Source organism: Diabrotica undecimpunctata, chromosome 4 (assembly GCF_040954645.1).
Source record: "Diabrotica undecimpunctata isolate CICGRU chromosome 4, icDiaUnde3, whole genome shotgun sequence".
NCBI classification, from domain to species: domain Eukaryota; kingdom Metazoa; phylum Arthropoda; class Insecta; order Coleoptera; family Chrysomelidae; genus Diabrotica; species Diabrotica undecimpunctata.
In genome coordinates, this window is record NC_092806.1 from 147,620,804 (window position 1) to 147,647,232 (window position 26,429).

Consider the following 26,429-nt stretch of genomic DNA (forward strand, 5'->3'; position numbering starts at 1 on the left):
GTTCGAAACTTTCCAACCATACTCCAGTCGTAGAACTATTTAACTATGATAATAGCAGTGGTGACGAATATACGTCATATAATTTTTTGTTATTTCTACGAGGATATTATATTGTTCATTTTCCAATGTATTTTGCTAAGTTTCTACCGATTTCTGTTTAAAATATCAATAAAAATATGAAATGAACCGGTGCAATTATTTTGGTATTCACATTCCTTCCAATGAATATCTTAGTAAAAGTAAGATTTGAAATAAATTGAAGCTGGGCAGTTTTTCTTGATTTGCCAAAATTTTAATTTTTGGACAAATGTTGTTTTTCAAATAAATGCTTCAATTATAATTTTTTTGTTTAATATCTAATATAAGCCATGATTCCTATTATAAGATATTCTTCTTTCGAATTATTCTTCGGGCTTCCACCACACTTTTTAGCTTTCTTTTTAAAAAATTAAGCGTGCATGCGTTGATCTAAACCAAGTCTGTAGTAAGAAATGAGAAGTCTGCTTTTGTAGTTTTTTATAAAAATGTAATTCATCTCAATTAAGCTCCACTGTATTCACTAAACCCTTCTAAGCAGCACAATCTAATTATACTTATTAAACTAATCAAGATAGAAACGAAGGAAGAAAAAGTTTAAAGTGAGTAGTAATTACAACCTAATTTAAATAAATGGTTTGTTCTAACCTAACTAAGCTCAGAATAAAAATTGTTCACAATAAAATAGGAGCTTTTTGTGATTTAAGTCGATAAAAGAATTTTAGTTTTAATTTCTGTCACATAAACTACTTAGAAGGTAATAAGAGAAGAACAGCAGATTAAACTATAATAGGGGAAAAGCGTGTACCTTGGGACAAAATTTACTTTTAAATTTTTATGTTTTTTTCTTTCATCTGAAACTGAAATGTATTTGATCCATGTAAAAGAATGAAGATTTAGGCACTGGACTGATATTAAAAATATCGATAATAACCAACGAGTAAATCAGTAATTACCATATAAGTGTACAGTGATATTAGTCCCAAGGTTCAACCTGTGGTTTACCCTTGGGACAGTGTTGTTTGTACATTGGGACATGAACTGACTGTATTTATATAAATAAAACAAATATTGAAATAACTTTTTTAATGATGAAAAAACCAATAAAAGTATTTTATTGTATTTATATATTATTTAAAAGAAATATTTTGTGGAAAGGCAATGTTGAATGAATGAAATCCTCGCCGTATTTTGGGCACAGGCAACACTTTCACTATGCTTGAATGCTTCACGACGGCAATATCTTCAACATTTGGGAAGACAAAATAAACTTTCCGTTTTCGGAGAAACTTCACAGTAACTTCTTGGTTTATGCTTTCTTGAACCAAACCAGCATAGTAAACATCAGTGGATGTAGCTTTTGAAGTGACTTCAAATTTTACCACAACCCAGCTGTCAATGGTAAAATTGAGTGCAACTTTGTCTGATGGAAAGAAATCAGGAACATCTTCATCTTCGGAACTTGAGTCAAATCTGCTTTCATCAGAGATGTCTTTAAGCTCGAGCTCGTCTTCATCTTCAGACGAAGAAGAAGATACAACTAGTGCTCTTTTGACTGCCTCTTTTTTCCTCGGGACTGGCTTACATATTTTAATTTTCTGCTCCTTGATTTTCTGCAACTCCGGTGAGTCTGTGACAATCATACATCTTCCCGGTCTCCTTCCCCTTCCACCAGTCTTACGCGGTGGAACCTTCGGAAATGGGCGAATTTGTTCAGGGGTCATTCCAGTAGTGGAACATGGCGCACTGCTTGTTGATGGTATGGCTTCATCAACTTCCATAAGTTCTGTCTCTTCAATATCAGTTTGTTTTAGTTCATATGGCCTGTTGGTCACCTCAGCTGGTAAGAACTCATGGTCTCCGAACACGTTTGCATTAAATGACCATATACCTGCTACTTTGAAACCTGACGAAATGTTATTTGGGGTAAACGCCAATGGGAATGCTTTTCCTATCAGCTCTGACATGTCGTAAATAGATATAGGCTTTCCCGGATGGTTCAGCATCCATTCTTTGCTAGCATTATTGAAATAATTTTTAAATGGCCCAAACACAGACCTATCCAACGGCTGAAGTTTGTGACTGGTATGCGGAGGAAAGGTTAAAATTACTATTCCATTATCCCTAGCTATGTGTATAGCAGCCAATGAGAGGTGGCTTTCGTGGTTGTCGAGGATAAGCAACACTTTATTTTCAGGAGATGGCTTCACAACTGAAATGAAATGTTGAAGATATTCAACGAACAATTCAGCATTGGACCAACCACTAGAAGTTGCCATACCAATAGTTCCAGGTGGTGCGTTGTTAATCATGTGCTCTTTGAAGTGAACACGTGGAAAAATTATACCTGGTGGAATAAATGTTCCGGCAGCGCTAACGCAGGCTATCATAGTAACATTAATACCCCTCTCGCCAGAAGTAGCTGCTCCAATTTGCTTAGCTTTTATATCGCCAAGCACACGAACTGGCTTGTGAACAGTAGGGCAGCCGGTCTCATCGAGATTCCACACATTTTGAGGTGTTAACTTTAATCTCGAATAAATTTCTCCCAATTTATCAAAAAATATTAAAACGTTTGGCTTGTTGAAACAGGCCATTCGACCTAAGCTTGTGGATTCAGGCTTCCGAAGAGATATTTTGTTATTATAAGAAGTTCTAAAACATCGGTACCATTGTCTACCAGCAGTTTTATTATTATCCCATGATTCAGGGTAGTTCACATTGTTGAGTTTGGCGTACTGATATGCTAGTTTTCGCATTTCTTCAACAGTGACGCCATAGTTCCACTGTGCAGCTTTGATAATGTAAGTGAGCAGTTCGTTTTCTTGTTCAGTACTGAAGACTTTGCGTGTTGAATTATTCGCTTCATACTTGAAAGTCGCTTTCATAGACACTTTATGTTTTTGAATATGCCTACCAAGAGTACTTTTTGAAACACCATACAGATTAGCTATTTCTCTCAAAGGTCGACTATGCGCCAGTATCTCATTGGCAGCTGCTTCTAATGCTTCTGCATCTGGTTTCACCCTTTTTTTTCCTGTAGCACTTCTTCCCATCTGCAACAATAAGATTAACATTAACACGGTGAAGAAAAATATCTGGTTGTACCTTGGGACAAGTCCCTACGTACAACCATAACAACGTCCCAAGGTACAACCAAGCACATGTTTTACTAAATCTAACCTCATCAATTTAAAGTAAAGTTTTTTCTCATAAAATATAGTTTACAGTGAGCATTAAATATATAAAGACGAAATACGCCGAAAAAATTCAACCAATAGTTCTTACCGTGCTTTTCCTATTATTTTATAAAGATGGATAAAATTTACTTCACGGACACCAAAACGTTTTACACTTGTCGTCACATCAAATGGCTGCTCAGTGTTCCCAAACGTAAAAAAATAAAATCGGTAGAATTTTTTTAAAAAATCGGTAGATTGTGGAGTAAAATCGGTAGATCCTTCAAAATATAATATTTTGTTTAAATTTCATGTTTTGCAATTCGTTTATTTAAGAAAAAAATAAAATATGTTTATTCATTTAAATCTAATAAAATAAAAAAAATGAGAACCGAGATACTGTACATAAAACGAGAACATTGCGACTAGGAATCGAATACTTATCCGAGAACCGAAAACTCGAGTATAAAACCCTTTTACAAGGAAAACAACAAACAGACTACCGAGTTTTTTCGTGAGGTGCACTCGGAAGCTTAGATTAACTATGCGTTGTTCCGGTTTTAAGTCTCCTAACTTGACAAATTCCCAGAACCAAACAGTCGGGATCACAATGGATTTGGATTCATTTATTGTATTATTAGCTTTTATGGCATCATGTACTTTGTAAAGTACCGCTTAGGTATCATTTAAGAATAAATTTTGGAATGTTTTCACACGGTTTCGTGAATACACAAAAATGCTCAATGAAAATTACACGTATCGCAAGAAAAATTGTTTTGTCTCTTACATATTTCTTCTCAAATTTAAGAATAAGTAAAAATTTCTATCTGAATATAAAAGTCGGTAGAATTTAAGTCTTTGTCGGTAGATCGGTAGAAAAACGTCGAAATCGGTAGATCTACCGATTTATCGGTAGGTTTGGGAACACTGGGCTGCTGACGGAAACGCGAATGTTTGATGTAAGTGGAGACAGTGTTGCCATCATATTACAAATTTCTCAGATTTCTCGCTACAACGGTTACATTTTTATAATGATTGTCCCAAGGTAAAACCGTCCCAAGGTACACGCCTTTCCCCTATAATACTAAAATTGTAGGCACTCAATTCTCAGAAATGGCATCACTGTTGTCAGATTGGGATTGTAGACAACTTAAACTATCAATTTATATTTTACTAATTTCACATACAGTTAAATATTCACAGAATAACAAAAAATAAATAAAATCAAGGTAAATATTTTTTTCCAAAAACAGACAGATAATTGTATTAAAAATGAATGAGGTTAAGGGGAAATTAAAAAACAGAAAATCCTGTGTACAATATAAGCCATAAACGAATATAAATTATACTGTCTTTGCTGTTTTAGTCACGTTTTATATTAAAAAAATAAAGACGAATTAATTTATACCATTTTCGTTAGGTGATTATTCCCTAAAAGAATCAGTATGAGGTTTATCGAGCGTCTCTGACTTTTAAACCTTAATATCTAAGCTTGACATAAGACGTTCAGTTTGTGAGATAATATATTATTTCTGTTCTTCTTATAATAATCTACTAAAATAAGACTATAATGAACAACAATAATGTTAAACTTTGTAGATGATCTTTACCTTACATAAGTGTCTTTAATTCCGTTATTTCATATTATTTTAAAAGAAAATGTAATTTCTTATAAAGAAAAAATCTCAGTGGTAAGCTTATTAAAATTAAGCCATAGGTTAAAAATACCTGATATATATATATATATATATATATATATATATATATATATATATATATATATATATATATAAATATATATATATACATATATATATATACATATATATATATATATATACATATATATATATATATATATATATATATATATACATATATATATATATATATATATAAATATATATATATATATACATATATATATATATATATATATATATATATATATATATATATATATATATATTAATTTTAATAAGCTTACCACTGAGAATCTGCAAGGAACAAAGCAAAACAAGCACTTTTAAAAAATAATATTATCGTTAACACCATATTATTCTTTAATATATATATATATATATATATATATATATATATATATATATATATATATATATATATATATATATATATATATATACAAAATCTTTAAATCTATAATTCGTAGACATTACAATACAAATAACAATTCAGCAAATAATAAACCTAATCCAAGCACATATCGTCGGCCTGATTTGTTATCCTGGTAAGTCAATTTTTGCATAGTTTACAGGAGGCAGAAAAAACTTAATACTTTTTCTTTTTTACATACTAAGATTCTAAAGATCCCGTTGGTTTCTATGATGATTCTAGACATTTTGTAAGTTTTAATGCTGGAGTACCTAAAGCACAGCGTAAAAAAAAATGATAATAATAGCAGTTTTTCGTTTTAAGGTTTAAATTTGATTGAGGACTTAGCAGTTATAACACTTAAATGAACATAATGACATTTTAATGTGATTTTTAGTTAAGGTTTATAATCAAATAATCAGATAAATACAGTCTATATTAAAATATTTATTATCAAATGTTTAACAACAGAATCAGTCTTTAAACATGAAACAATATTATAGATTATTTTATAAACAATAACCAACATCGTATTAAATGTTGTAAGTATTCTTCACTAGATACACTTTTATCTTAACCATTAAAATCACAGTCAATATTAAAATTTAATCAAAGTTAATATTAAGAGACAATTTTAAAGGAAAATAAAATCAAAAAATTCTTGAAACAAAACTATCATATTTTTTAAACAAAAATTAAAATTTTAAAAATAATTAAATTCTTCACAAAAAACAGTCTTCTAAACACTCTATATTCAAATTCACATCAAAATAAATTGCAAAAATAACCTACTCATGAGGTAAATCAACATAATATTTATGATAGTCAGATAGAAGAATCTTTTTGATTTCCTGCAGGTCTTCAAACTTCCGGAGGGTGATTTTACGTCGATTTTGGTGCAATTGCGTTAAATCACTAGTCTTACAAGAATGAAATCGTGAAGATCTTTGTGGTAAAGGTTGCTATTTATCCTTATAAAAAGTTTTGTAGAGAATGGATTCATAACGTAGAGCTCGATTGTCGGTCACCTTAGCATCCCCTTTAGATCTTTCTGGTCGAATGCTTTTAAAAAATTGTATTTTTTCAAATTTAGTAAGTGTTTCAAATTTTCAAGTAAGTGTGTTCCAAATAGTTTACATCATATTGGGCTGGTAATAATTCAGGCATGTTTAACAATAGAAATGTATTCAGCTGGTGCCTTTATGATTTTATTTTTAAGCTGAAGTTCTATCGTGGAATGCATAAAATTCACCTCCATTTGGGTGTGACCTACTTATAAAAATTTTTGTTCAATAGTTATATTTGTGTGCTTTAATACAATATTTAAAAGAGCATTGGATAAAATACAATTTTGATTTTGGTATGTACACCCGTCACTATAAAGTATAATTGTTATATTTTTATCTTTAGCAATATTAGATATTACATTGTTTTCTAAAAAGTCTACCCAAATGGAAACAAATTCTTCAGCATTAAGTCCGCCTTCTACTTCATTCCAAATAAAACAATTGCCCTCTTTGTTTTTTTAAATTAAAAAAGCAAAGATTGTGAACTTGCAGCTTAGTTTTGTAATACAGTCTACTAACATTCGATTTGGGTGCCATTAACACTGCCTGCAAATCAACGGCAAAGACATAGTTTTCTCCCTTCTTGTCTTTATCTTTTTCTTCTCTGGCTTGGTTCACTTTCTCAATATGGTCTCTGTGTTGTTCTTCTATATTGTCCCTACTTTATAACAGGTGCATTTTTCGCACTGGTCTTTTTTAGGTCTGAATAGTGCAAAATTTTTACCTTCAAATTCATTTGAAAACAAGGTTATGGAAAGAGGTTTTATATTTCGGTTTTTGCACTAATCGTTAACGTAAAACTGATAAAGACTTTCTTTCGATTTCCATTCTGGCAATAAATATAACTTTTAAGATGTTGCTCGACAATAATGCACTTCCATTACAGGAAGGGAATCCAAAAATTAAAATAATGATTGTTTGGGTTGCGAAGCCACCGATTTAGATGGTTGATTGTGACGCCTCAATATACTAGGAGGCTGCATTGTGAAGTTCTTTTTCCAGGATTGTACAGTCCATCTTCCTAGATCTAAAGTATTCAAAAACATCGTTCGACATAACTTAACCTTTTCATTATTGACTTTTAAATGATAAATACATGTATTAGCTCTCTTTGTTATCTCTTTGGTGTTCCGATTTCGTAGTCGCATTGTCTCAATAGTGGTTACCCATTTTACTCAACTCCAACATTTAACTCCAAAATTGTTTAAAAATATCCTTTCTTGAAGTTTCATCTATGGTTTCACATTTTAAAGTACTGTACTTTCCGATTTTACAAGTGCATTTTGGTTTGATGGAACGAGCCTCTTTTGGTTTCATGTAATTATAGTAGTCTTCTTTCTTCTGTTTTCCAAAATAGCTTTTACCACATTCTCTTTTGTCTTTATCTAACAAAATATTGCACAGAAAGTTTGTCTGTTCGTTGAGCTGAAAGAATACTGCACGGATGTTCTTATGAATTTCGCAATGCTTTCATATTATATGTAGAGTGATAATATAGAGGTTTAGGTATTTAATTTATTAAGGTTTTGTGTAAATTGGTTGAATCATAACTAGAGTTCGGATTTAGAAGCATAAACAAACGCAAAAAAAGCGCTTACAAAGCATAACGATTTTATGCAAAAAACATTTTACTATAAAAAACAATAAAAAAGCAAATAAATCGACTGCCGTACATAAAAGGTTTATCTGAACAATTTAAATATTCCATATTTTCCAAACATAAAACCTTATTAATAAATATTTTCACAAACTTAAAAATTAAATATTTTTCATTATATATTGAAAAGTATATTATTCCAAATATAATATTTTTTGACAATATTAAAAACATAATACAATCATTTTGGTACATCCTTAATTAATGTGAAAAGTATGTCAAATAAAAAAGTAAATTAGTCAATGAAACTATTCGATCTATTAATAATCCGCGATTCGGTTGAAGCGCCACAAAGACTAACTTTTGTTTTTCCAAAAAACACTTTAGTTGAATTTCCCAGCAGCTTGTAGACTAGGGTTTTTCTACCGAACTCGTCTTATAATAGAAACCACTTGAAAACTTTTTCGAATATCAATAAAGGAGTTTTGAGTATCAATAATTTTTATTGACAGCGATGAAAAATATGTATTAAATTACCTTTAATAATAGTAATATATATCAGAATAATATATTTCGGAAATTATTTTGTTGTGATATATTAATTTGTAATTACCTTAATTTGCTAATAAACTATAATTTAATAAGAAAATTTTAATTTGACGATTCAACTAAAATAATTTTTAAAATACCAGGAAAACGTAATAAATCAGTAGGAACTCATTGTTTAAGGAAGAAAATATAACAAACATAAAAGGAAAAATAATTTATAGGCAATCTGAGGTCAAGACGTGGAAGGGAGTGAGTTTTTAAGAGTAGGGGAAACCGGGGGAATTCTGCGCACCTAAGGTAAAATACTTACAAAAAGTTTCCTGTGTTTAAAAAAACTTCCATAACTTAACTACTGAAACTTGTATCTATTGGGAACGTTATTCCCATAAAAAATAGGATTAAAGCTTAACGGATTTTGAAGAAAAAAATTTACTTTAAAAAACTGCCATTGCGCGGTATTCCCCCAAGTACAGGGTAATTCTGCGCAGAATTAAATAAATCTTTACTCGAAAAAAAATTTATTGTAATAAAGCAAATATTGTAAACAAAAAAATTTACTTTCAAAAACTGTCATTGCGCGGTATTCCCCCAAGTACAGGGTAATTCTGCGCAGAATTAAATAAATCTTTACTTGAAAAAAAATTTATTGTAATAAAGCAAATATTGTAAACAAAACAGATTTCCTAAAAAAGACAAAATTAAAAAAAAAACATTAAAGAGATAATTTTACTTTCTGACTGTCTTTCGTTCGACCTTGGCACACATATCGCATGTATAATTAACTGTTGAGTCCCAACCACTACATTCTGAATGAGCCCAATTCGAATACATTACACAACGGTAGAAAATTTCTTTGTCTCGTCCGAATTCACCGCACACCAAACACTCCTCATTTTCTAATGTTAGATCTACATCACCTAATTCATCATCACAAAGTTTACTCTCATCATAACTTTTACGTTCAGAATCATCAAAATGTAAGTTTCTAACTCCAGCTTTGTTGCGTACAGGTTGTTTCTTTGCTTTAGTAGCTAGTTTTCCTACGGTTCCTGTCGTTTTTTTTTGGTTTAATTTTTTTTGCCTCTTCAGCTTTTTTCTTAATATTTCTCTTTTCTTGTTTTATTTCTAATTGCGTATTTAGTGGCGTGGAAGTGAAAATTTCTGAGTGTTGTTTTGCACGTAATTTGGAACTTTTCTTTATAAATTTGGAAGGAAGAGGAGCTAGCTTTTCAATGGGTATACTAGACTGAGTTTTAATATTTCCTGACTTTCTGACTTTCCAGGCTAGGGTTCAGCTTGCTGGTTTGATTTCAATTTGGCATTATAAGATGGAGTCTTGTGCATAGTTTCATCACATCTCGTTGTTCCTGGTTGGGGTTCGGTATTTCTCGGTGGAGTTCTCTGCAGAGTTTCGTCACATCTCGACTGATCAAGGACCTTGTCATCATTGGTAACGTCGGTTTCTAAGTCCATTACAACGTGCATATCTGAAACTATGGACAATCTTTCAGCAGCACGGAACCCGGATATTCCTTTGTCCATCGTAGCAACTCTCAGGTATGCTATGTTAAAAATGGAAGCAAGTTCAAAATGTGTGATCTTTTCATGAGTATGAGTTTTCAGATACAAGTCGCACTCAAGATTGAAAGCATTCTTTAGAGGCCCAAAAAAAGTTAGGTCAAGAGGTTGAAGCCTGTGTGAGATATGAGGGGGAAGTGAAACCATAACAATGGATAGGCTTTTGTCATTTATAGCACTTGGAGGAAGATGGTGCAGATTTAAGTTGTAAGATGATTGTATAAAGTAATACCCCGAACTTATCCGATAGGTGGCATCGAGCGATAATCGCGAAGTCGGGGTATAATTTCGTATACGTATGTATATAAATTATTTTAATTTGGACCAGAAGATAAGAAAAAATAGCAATTTACATAAAAAAATTTTATTAAAATCTTAGAATATACAAATATAAAATTGGCAACTTAATTTATTTTGATGTAGAAGGCTTTATAAAATCTAACAAAGTAGTTTGACGACTCAAAGATTTTTTTTCTCTTGCAAAATTTCTTCATATCAGGCTAATAATTTTTTTATCCCTTGTTTGGTAGAAGAAATGCGCTTTTCGTTGTGGTCTATATTTTCTAAAATTTTTAATCCCTTTTTAATTAAACTGAGGCCTTCAGTCAAGTTTACAGTCAGCAAATTACAGCGACTTTTGAATCGGCTAAACCAACCATTACTAGATTTACACTGTTCATCCTTAGCGATTTCTCCAGCATCCTCTTTCAATCTCTCAAAAATTAGCTTAGCTTGGGAGCACACTGTATTGTGATCAGTAGTACATTTTTTCACATTTACCTCATTATCACACCATAATTTTAACATTGTCTTCATTTCGGCGCTAATACCATGACGTTTACGTACGATGGTGGAATTTAAAGATTGTGCACCTTTCACAGCTTCGATAATTTTTGTCCTTGCCCTTTATAATTGTTCTAACCGTTGATTCCGATAGACCAAACTTCTTTGATAGTTCACAGAATTTCATTTTTGATTCAAAATCTGTAATTACGTTAAGTTTACACATTCCAAAGATAACGTTTTTTTTCTCATTTGCTACAGAAGGATCAGTTTTACTTCTGCTCTTTCAAGTCTTCAGTAGATTTGTATTTTAAAAATAACACCGGATATCATAATACGGTGGGGTTTTAGTACAGGCAACTGTACTAGAACCCCAAAAAGAAAGACTATATCGAAGATGAGACTCGATCGAAGAGAAATATGTTATTTTGGAAGATGCTAAATTGATTTCCTTCGAAACAGATTTTATTACATATCAGGCTGATTAGTTTCTTGGACCATTTAAGGTTGCTGATTTTTATGTATGGAGAGTTTGGTATTGATAGTTGGGATGGAAAACAGATATTTTCACGTGATAATTTTTAATTAAAAACTATTGTACTTTCTGGATAATAAATCAAAATAATCTGTGGTCGGTTAATATAAAGACGAAAAATAAAACTAAGACAAAAAAATAAATATTTAAAATAAAAAAAATTAGAGTTTATTTAACAATTTTTTAATTTGAATTTAGAGCTTCAATAGTCTTACAAGAATTATTTAAATTGTTTAACCTAAAAATATCTTGTTTAAACAAATATATTGGTTTCTACAATATTTTCAACCATCAATAGGTATATATTTTTTGTTTTGGATACTTTCTTCTGGATATTTTTGTTTCAAATAAGCATAAAAACCATTATAAGATCAAATGTCTCGATAAGCAAATACCTATGTTATATGACCAGTATCGGATAAAAGGCAAAGAGCATCGGCTAAATATATCAAAACATCCAAATATGACAAATAATTTGGTGATCTTTATTATTTCACTTCATTTTCCGTCTACCCAAAATTGCAGTGAAACTTGAGACCGTCGAGTCAGAACTAAAGAGGGGTTGAGAGATGATGATGTTCGTTGGAAAATGTTTCATTTTAGCTATTACCAGGACCGGTTCCAATACTCGTTTACAATAAGTTTGGTCAAATATTGTCCAGTGTGTATCTACAGTTTACACTTCAAGTTAAATTTGTTTAATTTTTCGATTATATTTACACTCGTCTTTATTATTTAAGGCTAAAATAAGTAAGTAATAGATCGTAGCTAAGAGAACCAGAAGCTCTTTTTGCTTTAATGGGTTAACACAACGATGCAGAGACATGATTGTAGATGTATATGCATGTTTTATTGACTATCGAAAAGCATTTGACTGCGTTAACCATCAAAAGATGATCGAAATTCTGAGAAAAACTGGAATTGACAAACAAGACTTACGAATTATCTCAGAACTATATTGGCACCAAACGTCAACATTTGAAATAGAGCACACAACATCCGAAGATATACAAATCCGACTAGAAGTGCGACAAGGTTGCGTCTTATCACCACTATTATTTAATCTGTATTCAGAAAAGCATTAGACGTTGTTCAAGGTGGAATCAAGATTAACCGAACCAGCATAGACAACATCAGATACGCTAATGATACCATCCTAATAGCAAGCAACGCACAAGAACTACAAAATATAACAAATTTGGCAGTATGTCATAGCGAAATGTTCGGTTTACATCTAAATGTTTTGTTTTTAAAACTAGAATTCTAGTATTTTCAAAGACACCAACAAACGTACATTTGTAAGCGAACGGACAAATAATAGAACAGGTAACTTCCATAAAATTTTTGGGACCAAATATTAACAGCCAGTGTAACCAAAAAAAAAAAAAATAATGTCAAAGATCATGAACATAAAAACTTTTTTTACAAGATCAGACCTCAGTCTAGAGTTTAGAATTCGAATGATCAGATATTACGTTTTCTCTTTTTTGTTATATGGATGTGAAAGTTGGAAAATAAGCTCTGAAACAGAAAAAGAATAGATCTCTTTGAAATATATATATATATATATATATATATATATATATATATATATATATATATATACAGACGGATGCTGAGAATTCCATGGATACAAAAAGTTACCAATGGTGAGGTGCTTTGGCGCATGAGTGAACAAAAAGAATTACTCAGCATAATCAAAGCGAGAAAAATACAATATTTGCGTCATTTGTTGAGAAGTGAAAGATATGAATTACTCCAAATTATATATTAAAATATAAAGTGCATGGCAAAAGAACATTTGGAAGACGCCAGAACTCGTAGCTGAAAGACCTGAGGAGATGGTTTGACCACTCATCCACAAAAATATTTTGTGCAGCAGTTTCCAAAGCTACAATTGCCATTGGCCATCGTTATCCTTTGAAAGGGGACTGCGCAATAAGAAGAAGATATATTTATTAGCCTTGAGACATCTAATATTGGACACACCTTCTTCTCTATCTCGAGACAAGTGCATTCACCTCGAACCAGTGTGGTATTTTGAGTCATTCACCCCCCACCCTCATCTGTGTTCTCTGTCGTTTTAGTATATATGTTCAGGGTCTCCAATATGTATTCATCTCAGTTCATCTTCCATCTTTATAACTAATAGTATGACCGAAGAATTACCATATTAGTTTTGCTATTTGGCTGGTAGTATCTTTAACTTTTGTGACGTTTTTTTATCCAGGTATTTCTCGTTCTACATGACAGTCGTATGTTGTTCATTTGTCTTTCCAATGTTCTTTGAGTCTTCGCTATTCTAATTATATTAGCTCTTGCAAATGCTTCGTTTTTAGATATTTTTTGTTTTTTAATATGTAGCTAACCTCATGTTTAGGAAGCCCATGCGGATCTCGTTCGTCTCATTATTTGTATAGTTTGGTTGTGGTAATTTAATTTTATATCTGTCTCAATAGTAAAAATAAACAACACCCATTCCGATCACTTCAGAACAGAGGCAGGTGTCAGGCAGGGATGCCTAATCTCGCCAACTCTGTTTAATATCTACAGCGAACACATTATGCGAAAGGTACTAGATGGATGGAAGGGTGGAATATCAGTAGAAGGTCAAAAAATTAGTAACTTGAGATATGCTGATGACACTTTAATAATCGCGGCAAATCAAGAAGAAATGGAAGACATAATGAGATGTCTGGAGGAGAAAAGCAAAACATATGGACTAAAGCTAAATAGGAGTAAAACAAAGATCATGATAGTAGACAGAGCTCGGAATAATCTTCAACAGATTAAACAAATTGCAAAAATGTTAGCATAACAATACACACAAAACTAAGGATGGTAAGGGCACTCATTTTTCCCATAGCCACATATGCATCCGAAACGTAGACCTTAAAGAAAGCTGATAAAAAATAAACTAGGCGCTTTTGAAATGTGGGTATACCGCTGCATGTTAAGAATATCCTGGATTAATCATCGCACTAACGTATAGATATTAGAACAACTTAAAGTAAAGGATAGATGGCTTAAACAAATACAACAGAGATATTTGCAGTATTTTGGACACATTGCTAGAAGAACAGGTACGATGGAAAAACTGATAGTCGAAGGTAGAATTGAAGGAAAGACACCTAGGGGAAGATCTCCAAGCCGTTGGGTAAATCAAACAAAAATATTGATTAACCAAGGATTACATGAAGTCGAACAACTAGCCAAGGACAGGAAAGGATGGAGGGAAATCGTGAAAAAACTGTAAAGGTCTGATGGTGTCACCACATCCCAAAAGCGAATAGGACTGAGGAGAAGGATCTGTCTCAAATATATGTATTTATTAACTTTTTCTATCTGTTTTTTTAACTATAATTTTTAAGTCTTCTTATTGGTTTGTCGTCACTTTTGTCTTGTAATTAATTCTCCATTCAACTTTTCTGGCTTCTTTGTATAATTACTGTTGTACCATTAGCTTTAATTGTTCTTTGCTTGTCGTTACAAGGACAATATCGTCTGCATGTTTAAGGTGGTTTCATATGAATATGCCACATATTCAAAAATAAAGCTTGCTTACTAGCTTCATCGCTACAAATATCCGATAGGTTACTCATTGTACGTTTACCACTTAGACTCTAACCCCATGAAACAATGATGCCTACTAAGCCAGAGTAAGTACTTCCGAAATATGTAACAATAAAACACTGAAAACTTTTTTTTCAAAAATTTCCACAAAATTTATTATAAAAACTTATCACTACAGCTATTTCGGCAGAGTGCCTTTCTCACGTTATCTATTTTTGGCATACGTTTACACTTTATAGTCTTTAATGTAATAGGTTGAGGAGGAAAGAACTGTTTGCCTTAAGTTGGTCATTCAGAATTATATCTGTGTTTTTAATTTGTTAATTTCCATAGATTCTAAAAAAGATAGCTTAAGGCCTTTATTTTGAATGTGAAGAATTTAAAATTTGTCATTAAAAGAATGATTATGATCTAGAAGGTGGTGCGTATGTAGAATCTGTTTTTCTATTATTGAAATTTTATGTTCTGCCATTCATTTATTAAAATTTCTACCAGTTTGACCGATGTAAGTTTTTGGACAGTCGCCACATTTTAGTTTGTTTACACCACTGTGTAAGTGCTTTTTATTTTGGCTCTTGTTGTTTTTAATATATTTGTCCAAGTTGTTGTTTGTTCTGAAAGCTGGTGTTATTTCTTTCTTTTTTATGTGTTTGGCTATTTTTGTTGCTATTTTGCCTGTATATGTTATCGAGCAGAAGGTACTGGGTTTTTTCTCTGGTGGTGGAAATACTAATTTCAGGGCTTTCTTGTGTAGTTTTTGATTTAAAATTTTATTAATTTTTTGTTCATTGTATCCATTATTTACTGCTATTTGCTTAATGATATTTAATTCTGTCTATTAACTTATTAACTTCCGAAATATTTTTTTTGCTTTTTTAAAATACTTTTTGTAAAGATTAGTATACATTAAGTGAATTTGAAACATTGTTTGGTGCCATAGTGCCATTCTATTTTTGATTTAGCGACAATTTTATTCAAAGTATTTTACAATTTATTCTGAATGTGACTTTTAATGTTTGGTGTTTTAAATGTTTAAGATAGATTTAGAAGAATAAAGTGATCAGTGGTTATTGCATCGCAAATCAAGAAGTAAATGTCCTAATTCAGTAACTTCTAGATATATTTTTTTCTCGTTTTATTAATTTCTATATCCCATTTTCCCAACAATAAGCTTCAAATCAAATTCTAGAAATCTCTAAATTGTGTAAAAAATATTAACACTTTAATAATAACTATTTTTACATATACATCTTTACTACCAAAAATTTTTATATTTATAGATTTGTTCAAGCCTGGCCTGGAAGTAAGATTGAAAAACTTCCAGTCGGAGCTAAAAATTGACTGAGTAATGCGATACTCGGACTTCGATTACGGACTTTGATATAGACGTATAGCGAAAAGTATGTCAATTTGTCGCTAAAGTAACATCACCGTAAAAGCGTCCATTTGGACTTACTGTCAAAATCAGTGCCAGCTATTTTATATTTGTCGCACCACAGGAACTTTTTTTAAAATAAAACCGTTGTTTCGTGGCTGATATTACTGTAACTTCAAATTAGGATTTGGAGGAGATTTGGTTTATTCGCTATTTAACGAACCATGAATGCGACGACATTGGTTATCGGTATGCACTGTTAGTACAGGCAGTAATGTTCTATATGTATGTATGATACGTTGTCGCTGTGATCTGCTATATGTTTCCTTAAAAGGATCTCTTAATTATGTATGTAGGAATTGGTCTATCTAAAGTTAAGCATGTTTGAGAACAGGTTCCTTGATAATATTTCAGGTGCTAAACTTTTGGATAGCGCTGTGTACCATTTTTATAATTTTTTTCTGTATCCTGTTATTGTCTTAGTGTTGATTGCTCTAACCTCTGGCTCGATAAGCCTAAAGTACTTGCTGAAATTTCATTTGTGATTAATTTTCCCTAATTATATACTCTCTTCCACACGTCATCATGAAACTAAGAGTAGTGGGAAGAAAGGGCTTGGAAAGAATGTAGAAATCATGGCTAAGTAATATCAGAGATTGAACTAACGTCAGTATTGTAAAGATATATTCAAGTTGAAAAAGATAGGGAAGCGTTTAAAGAAGTGACCCCTAACCTTCGTTAAAAAATGGCACAATAAGAAAAAGAATTATCCCAAATTTTAAGCCAAATATGATATTTTAGACGTACGGATCTCACCTAGGATCTTTAACAAATATTATTGTGTCCCTGACTCTCTTTTTTAGTTCCGTTCCGAGTCGTTTGCTGTCACATAACAGCAGAAACCTCGGTCTTCTAGCGTCTTAATTATGGTGGTCGTATAACAAAATGATTGAATATTTTATACTGAAAAAACGATGATTTCTTGGGTGTTGGATGATAAACTGTTGAACCTATCCAGTTTTTTAGGAGTCAGAGACCAGAAACATGTATCTGTTTCTTCTGTCTGCATAATGCCAAACTATGCAAGGCAAGTTATGTAAGCAATTTTTGGTTTCCCTTTTGACAGTTTCTGAAACTAGTATATCATATAACACACACATTTCCGATTGGCTGAAGTTTAGGAGAAAAGTCTCAACATCGCTGTAAATTGCATAGTAACACAAGATCACCTACTTAAAAAACTTTCACCCATACAAATTGAATTGTAGTGACCTTTCATTTAAGCACTGGCTATCTGAATATGTTGTCAGACAAGGCTATAATCTTATTCACCGATAACTTTATTTAGTCGACGAATTCTTCTTTTGCTTTCTTCATAAGGTTTCCAGCGAAACTCAAGATCATATGACAAATGGACTTCACCACTTAATATCAAGCAAGCAATAATATATTAATATCAGTAAGACTCGCCGCACTAAGATACCCGCAGGTTTTTCTGAGATTGCTAAATAAACTGCTTGAACAACAGTAGTTTCTAACAATGTTGAAAGAAGCTAAGGTTGTTCGTATTCCGAAAGGTAGAGGTGAAGAGGAAGAGGTACGATTTCGGCAATTAGCCTTCTTAGTTTGATAGCTAAATTGTGTGAACAGCTTTAAAAGGCCGCCTTGAGCAAGAGCTAGAAGAAAAGCATGCACTGAGCGATCGCCAATATGGTTTTAGGACCAAAATATCTACCATAGATGCGATCACAGAAGTAGCCTCTTTAATTACGCGGGATACAAAGAGATGGGTGGCTCTTATCCTGCTTGACGTCAAGAATGCCTTTAATACGGCATCATGGGAAAAAATCATGTCCAGGCTGAGAGAATTGGTTGTTAGTGAGTACCTGGTCAATGTAATTGACAGATACTTTACTGACAGGTCCATAAGAGAAAAAGATACCAACATCAGTTTGTCGCAGGGTGTTCCGCAGGATTCAGTACTAGGTCCCATTTTGTGGAATGTCTTACGGGGTGTTGAGGCTACAGATGCCAAGGGTATGCACTCTTGTAGCTTATGCCGACGATCTCGCATTGGTTGCGAAGGCGAGTCAGAAAACGGACATGGCTAATGCGGCTAACACAGCCCTGCGTCGCATTAGTAGGTGGATCAGAGAGAACGATCTACAGCTAGCGCCTCAGAAAACTGAGGTGTTAGTTCTCAAAGGGAGCCGTGAAAAATCCTCTCTTCGCTTTATAGTGGAAGGTGTGGAGGTTGCACCGGTTAAATCGATTAAGTATCTGGAAGTCTAGTTGTCGGAAGTCCTAAGGTTTGGAGTACACATCCAAAAGATGCTAGAGAAGACGAACCAAAATCTGAAGGCGTTGATATGGCTGATGGCAAACATTGGAGGTCCAGGTAGCACCAAAAGAAAGGTGTTAAATGGAGTTTTCCAGTCGATTGTAACCTAAGCTGCTCCCGTGTGGTGTAGCGTACTAAACACTGCGAAGTACGCTAAGCTGATGGAAACTTTGTAACGACGAATGCTCCTCAGGGTATTTAGCGCATATAGGACAGTTTCAAATGAGGCTCTATATGTCATTGGAGCGGTGATACCAATCGTTTTGTTGTGCAAAGAGTAAGCGAGGGTGTATGCGAGGAGGATGAACGTAAATATAGATGAGAATGAGTGGGAAAGAACGATAGTAGAGTAGCAGAGAGAATGGGCGAATGATAGCGGAAAGGCAAGGTGGACGAAGGAGCTTATTCCCGACCTGAGGCCATGGTGGAAATGTAATTTCAGGAAACTTACATTCTTACAACTGACGCAGTTTCTGACCGGACATGGTAGTTTTGGCACCTTCACAAATAGAATAGGCAAATCTGCCACGGCAGACTGTGCTGTTTATGAGATACCGGACGCTCCCGCTTAAATTTTTAACTGCCAAAGATGGGCAAATGGGAGGGGAGATTTCGAGAAGCGAATGGGTTTCGGGCTGGATGAATACATTAATATCTGAATAATTTCTGAAAAGGACAGCTTTAGCTCAAACCCTTTAACATCTGACCATCCTGGACACCACCTCCTCCGCAGGACTACATCCACGGACGCGTACTACCAGTGAGGTAAACCCAGCGACACAATGCCGACATCCAAACAAAACAAACCACATCCTGAGGAGGTGTCACACCTAAAACAAGACAGAAAAATCAGCCAAAAGAAAATACAACCAAAAGAAAGAACAGCAAGACAACGATGGAAGCCAAGGTAGTCTAGTCTAGTCTTCAATACTTCGATTGGGCTAGTCGAAGACCTCTGCAGAGCACCTACGGAGCAGATATGGGTAAATTCTTGACAAAACTTAAACATCTTTATAGTGACGTACCAACAGTGAGCCTTGCCACCCAAGCTCAATCCGACAAACTACGCTGAGCATCTTCCAGAACGAGAATGTTTCCACGAGCTCAATATCAACCCACACCTACAATTAACTTAGACCGCAGACCATCATGATATTATGCAGTTTCTGACGCTGTTCAGTGCCGAATGTTTCGGCGAAAGATATGTTCTCGTAGCCATGAAGCCCAGAACCAAACCCCAGAGCAGCGTCGGAGTCACGTCTTGCCCTACCGTATGTTGTTCAATGTCCTCGTAGGCACAAGCGTACCTACCCCACGGCGATGATAAAGCCCAGCTAGCAAACGACTATGGGTTCGATCTGGTGGAAAAGAGGACGAGTTCACCAAGCAAAAAGCACTTTGATCAAGAATTGTACCTGCAGAAGAAGATGAGAACAACTACAACCAGGAAGCTGTGCTGTGATATGGTGACCTTCACAGACATTATTTAGGCCATCTCTATGGCTCGGAAATCTGGACTCTCAATCCTTCGTTGGAGAAACGCATCAACGCTTTCGTAATGTACCTCAATAGGAAAGTAAAACGAATTTCCTGGAGGAAAGGATAACAAACACTAAAGAGCAAAGAACTGATGCCAGCGATCACAAAGCGTAAGCTAATATATATTGAAGAGCTAATGCAAGGAACTATGAATGCAATGCTAATGCAATATGAAATACTTCGGTTAATCATTGAAACTAAAATTTAGGGGACGAGGTAAGAGGAAAAAGACAGAATTCCTGGATTAAGGATCTACGCTGATGGTTCGGCAAAACAGCATCTGAAATCTTCAGAGCGGCCATTTGACGTTTAACTGCTGCCAATTGGATGGCCAACCTTTGAAGGAAAAAGGCTCAATTTAAAGAAGAATATTTATGCTTGATCATTCAAGCGTTTGAGTCAGTCAATGATGTGACCGTCTTTTCAAAGTTACGAAGTTTCTTAACCAGGAGGCTTTCCCTATTAAATATCTTAGTCGATCTCTTAAAGTTCATGGTTTATTGCTTTGCTTCATATATCTAAATAAAAACAATACCAACGTTTCTGTCTTCTTGGTCACAAAACAATAAAAAAAGAAATCGATGAAAGAAATAAACTTCTAGAAAAGCGACAGAAAAAATTGGGGAGTACGAATAAATGACGGGACATTAACTTAACGTAAATTATATGAACATATTTATCACACTAGCATTTTTATTATAAAGTTTATTACTTTACTCAACTCGATTTAAAATAAATATAACACATTTCCTTTAAAACTTCCTTTAACCTTTAAAAACCTTTAAACTGCTCTTTTTAAAACTCATCTTATAAGCATTAAATGCAAACGAAAACGGGGACTATCAGCATCGAGATGAATATTAGGTCAGATAATCCCTAATGGCCTTTCAGCTGCCAGAAAATTGACTACCGAATACGCCTAAAGATTATGACTTTATAGAAAATGTATGCTCTCTTCATACACGGTATGATGCGAAATTTTATAAAAAGGTGCAATATGGGGCACGAAAATTGCTTTGGTACTAAAAATACTACTACTTATTATAAATATATAGAGTTATTTAACTGCATTGTATTTTAAAAACTTTATACGGGTGAACATTAAGATTACTTAGTTGGTTTTAGTTTTATACTTGAATTTATTTGAATATTTAACAATTTTTGATGGTTTTTAAGAAATATTGTAATTTTGTCTTGCCAACTTTAGTAACTTTAAAATATTGGATAGCCTTCATACCATATAGTACACTTCAGCATTATTACAACTAAAATATGTTTACAAGAGCATTATTCAAACTAAAGTAACGTTCAGGAGGATATGCTTCAAAAACACATATAGTTGTCCTCTATTTACAAAATCAGTTTTAAAGACTGATACATAGACACAGATATTGTAATGTTTATTTTAATAGATTAATTCCTAAAATCGAGAAACGGTAGGGATGAATTAGTTTCGACCTCCATGAACTGGATGCTAGAATATATAGATACCATTCAGATGGGTTTAAAAAGACATCAAAGCATCCCTGCCATGGGGCCAAATGACGAATGTATCGTCAACATATTATATTATATATATATATATATATATATATATATATATATATATATATATATATATATATATATATAGTAAACTCTTAAATATTGGGGAAATCTGCAAGAAAGACTTCAATGTCGCTTAGTAGCTAGATATATACCACTATATCGTACCATATAGTAGATATATACCACTTGTTACTTAAATCAGATACCAAGAACAATACTATATCACAGATAACTAACTTGACTGATATATCCATTAACAACTAACATACCTTTATAATTAATTTTCATTAACAAAAAAATATATAACATTCCCTTGCTTTTCTTAGATACATCTCAATAAGATGCAATAATACATGAACAATAGAATATAATTAAATAAAGAAAATCAAAATAATATTTCCCTATACTGGGATTTAAATTCATTCGTTTTTTACCAATGAACCTTAACGACATAAAGATTCATAAGAACTAATGAAGTTGTCAGCGCTTGCGTTCTGGCTAAAACAGAACCTCACTTTTAAACTTTCTAAAAATCAAAAATTTAGTTATTGCCGACAATTCAAAGAATTACCTCCTTTTAAATGTAGTTACATTGGGTTTTTCGATTAACCTTGGGTAAGCCTTTACGTGTCAAGTTCAAAGCTACCATACATTAATAAACCTTAAAAAAACTTTTTTTGCACATAGTAACAAAAAACACCACTATGTTACTAGCAAAGTTTTTTTAATATTCTAACTCTACAATTCTAAGTTACGGTAAGATCAATAATGTTTTAATAGATAATATATGGTAGCTAATTATAATTTATTCTCTTTCAGCCCTGAAGAAGCCAAATTAATTCTCTTTGGCGAAAACGTTCGGCGAAACAATTGATACACATTAGAGTCTTTCTTGCAGATTTCCCCAATATTTAAGAGTTTACTATTTAACTAATCTGCAAGGATTAAATTTCTTTTCTCTATATATATATATATATATATATATATATATATATATATATATATATTTTTATATATATATATACATATATATACATATATATATATATATTTATATATATATATATATATTATATATATATATATATATATATATATATATATATATATATATATATACATATATATACTCTGTATATATGTTATACAATATAATCGTCTTAAGAAATACACCCCTTGTATTTTGCGTAACGGAACTTCGTACAAAATGTCAAACATATATGGTAAGGGCGTAAATAGAAGCATTAGCAAAGGAAATAACAGTAGTAACCTTTCCTGTGAATCCTATATCAGGAAACGCAGGGGTAAACCCTGGATTTGTCAAAGGAAATTGAAGTAATGCAAACGATTGCCTCCTTTCTGCTCGTATTTTGCATTTCGGTAAATTTGGTCGATCTCGAGGGACTGAGGAATTAAACTGCAGCAATCTCGTCTCGACTCAAGTAATATCGCACTATTTATTAATAATTTAGTGCCTAATTAGTAAAAGTTTTGTTAAATACATGTTTTGAATATTATTTATTAAATATTGATAAAAGTATGAAAGGATAATATATTTTATAATATATAAAATAGACTATTTTATATACATATTGTTGTACTTTTGAATGTCCATAAGCAATAAAAAACCGATATACAAATTTTATTACTTAAATAAAAATTAAAATTATTGATATTTCATAAAGACACGGACATATAAATTTTCAAACATCCTGTATAAGACAAAATATGTATTTTAAGTTGTTCGAAGAATTGTTCATTAGGCCTCAGAGACAAGACTTTCAAATATTATCGATAAGAAATTTAAATAAGTCGGTTATTGTGGAATGGATTAACCCGGAATAAAAGTGTATATAGAAAGTGTTTAAACAATAGACCGGGATTTGCGGTGGTTTTTCTCCCCGAAAGATTATATCGGTAAAAGTTTATTAACAAAAGACATTGAATTGAGAAACAGGTATCGTTTGTAGCTATTAGTAAGAAATATTTGTAAAGCAGATAGATTTAGTTAGAATAATTAAAGAATGTTGTTTTCTGGAATTACCCGAATGACGTTTTATAGAGAGAGTTGGTTGGTAACGATATACGTCACAGAGGTGGATAATTTTTATTGGTCAATTTTTGAATGCAAGGAGGTGGTGGTTTTGGCTATGATATAGGAGAGAGGAAAAAAGTTAGTTAGTCAGTTTTCGTCGTCCAAGAAGGAAGGAGCTTTGTGATTTGTGTTTGTTTGAAGTCCCGAAGACGTAATTTACCGGGTGTGTTTATTTGCTGTGTAAAAGCTGACCAGTGTGAGGAACGGGGTACAGAGAGATAGAAAAACCAAAGGGTATAAGAATATTAATATCAGACGAAGCCGGAAACATTTGGAGTTATAAACAGGCGCGGAAATTGGCTCAAAAGGAGGCTGCATAGACTAACACGAGTTGTTGGGTTGCAGATACAAGGACAGATAGGAGAAAGGTGTACATCATCTGGACCACAATAGGAGCAGAAGCAGAGAAAGGATTTTTTTTTGTGGCGTGGCCATAGAATTGCAACGGCAGAGAAAGAAAGGTCAGTCAATTTTCATTAGAGCAGGAGTGTGGTTTTCATTTATTAATTAAATAAATTGAATAAATAATAGAGACAGTTAATTTTGCGATCATTTAAAAAAAAAAAGAATTATAAAAAGCGCTTAGTTATAACACATATTAAAAATCAATGTAAAATAACATTTGGGTCCATGATGGAAAACAACTTCTCATATATTTAAAGTTAGTATATTGCAAATATTACAGGATTGATTGTTATATAAAATTTCATTAAAATAAAGGACATCTCACATATAGTTCAGTTGAAATTCTATGTATTTTATTCAGGTCATATTACCTATCCCAATTAGGATGCCAATTGGAAAATATTTTGAATCCACGATCAAAGGTAAATAGTACAAGTTAAATAGCCTGAGATTGTAATTAATTAATGCTGATTTATTGTGATTAATTGGAGATTAGATCATTTAATAAATATAGACAGGAATTTTTCTAAATAAGCAATATAATACAATTTAAATAGCATAACTATATATATATATATATATATATATATATATATATATATATATATATATATATCATTAGATTGTATGTTTTTTGAAGAAACCTGATACATCAAGGACGCTAGCTTTCGTGCGACTGTTTACTAAATGTCATTTGGACATGTAGCAAATTAAACAATATATTTTAGTAAAAGATGAATTTAAAATATGTTTAACAAAAAAGTAAAAATCTATTAACTCTGGTGCTCACTATTCAAAGCTTCCTTTGCATAATAAAAAAGCTATCTATGTTTGATTATGATGGCGGTATTAAAGAATATTAAGATATTTTAGTATTTCAGATAACTCACTATCTCAGTTTATTATTTCTTACAGATACTCCAACCAAGGTTGAAACCAATATATTAATAAGAAGTATGGGACCAATCTCAGAATTAGACATGGTAAGGGATCTATAAATATTTTAGATGGTGGTGATCAAAAAAAATTATATACGTCACTAATAATTAAGACACTGCATTTATTCCTTTTTTCGTATATGTTCCAATATTATGGTTTGAGATATGTAAAATATTTATTCACGAGAATGAGTACACGAATGTGACTCTAGAATATTCATCATCATCTTTGGCTCTACAACCCTGTGTGGGTCTCGGCCTGTTCAAGAATTAGTCTCCATTCCCCCCTATCTTTCGCCCCGGCTTTCCAATTTCTGACCCCAAGATTTCTCAAGTCATCTTCGACTTGAGGTTTAAATCCACATCTTGGCCTGCCTCTCTTCCTGGTTCCTACTGGCTCTTGATATAATATCTGTCTTTGGGGGTCTCCAGTGTCCATTCTTTCAAGGTGTCCTAGCCACCTTAGTCTATTAATTTTAATAGACCGGACGATGTTGCATTTTTCATAGCATTGATACAACTCAAAATTGTAGCGCCTGCGCCTTATCCCGCTTTCTTGTACTCCTCCGTATATGTGCCTAAATATTCTTCTTTCAAAGCGGCCTAACCGTTCTTCGTCGCTTTTTACCATAGTCCATGTCTCTGACGCCTATGTCAGGACAGGTTTAATAAGAGTTTCATATATTAGTATCTTGGTTTTTCTGCTAATTATGTGTGATATAAAATAGGCACTTTTACTTTCTGTAGAGTGGAAAAATAGACTATTTTAAATATTAAAAAAAAATATTTATGCTTATAATTTTTTTTGTACATTGTTAAAGAAGGTTTTGAGGTAGAAAAAAAAGTTTTTTGCACTTTCAGTTGTTTCTCACCACTGCAGTGCTTTTAAAAGATGCATTTCAATTTGGGAGATAGTATTCTGCCTTCATGTAACAATTTGTTTTTAATTCCAACGAAATCCAATTCGTGAGACTTAAAACTAATAAAAAAACATTTAAAAGTTAATTTTTTTATATTGCTACGGCCTTTATATGCGATTTTATAAAAAGTTCGAAAAATCGCCTGTTTTGGGGATGAATTTACCCCCGTACTAATTTTTCATAATTCTGCCCACTTTTAATGTCTTGCTGCTCGTTTTATTGACTTGAGCAATACGAGCCTCGTCGATAATTCTCGTTC

The 26,429-nt window shown here is 32.6% G+C and overlaps 1 protein-coding gene across 1 annotated transcript in view; it reads left to right on the plus strand.

The window, feature by feature from the left end:
- Positions 1-26,429, plus strand: part of LOC140438996 (gamma-aminobutyric acid receptor subunit alpha-2) — a 48,193-nt gene that overhangs the window by 12,673 nt on the left and 9,091 nt on the right. The window contains exon 3 of the mRNA XM_072528630.1: positions 25,228-25,295. Coding sequence (XP_072384731.1) covers positions 25,228-25,295 — 68 coding nt within the window. The remainder of the gene's footprint in view (positions 1-25,227; positions 25,296-26,429) is intronic.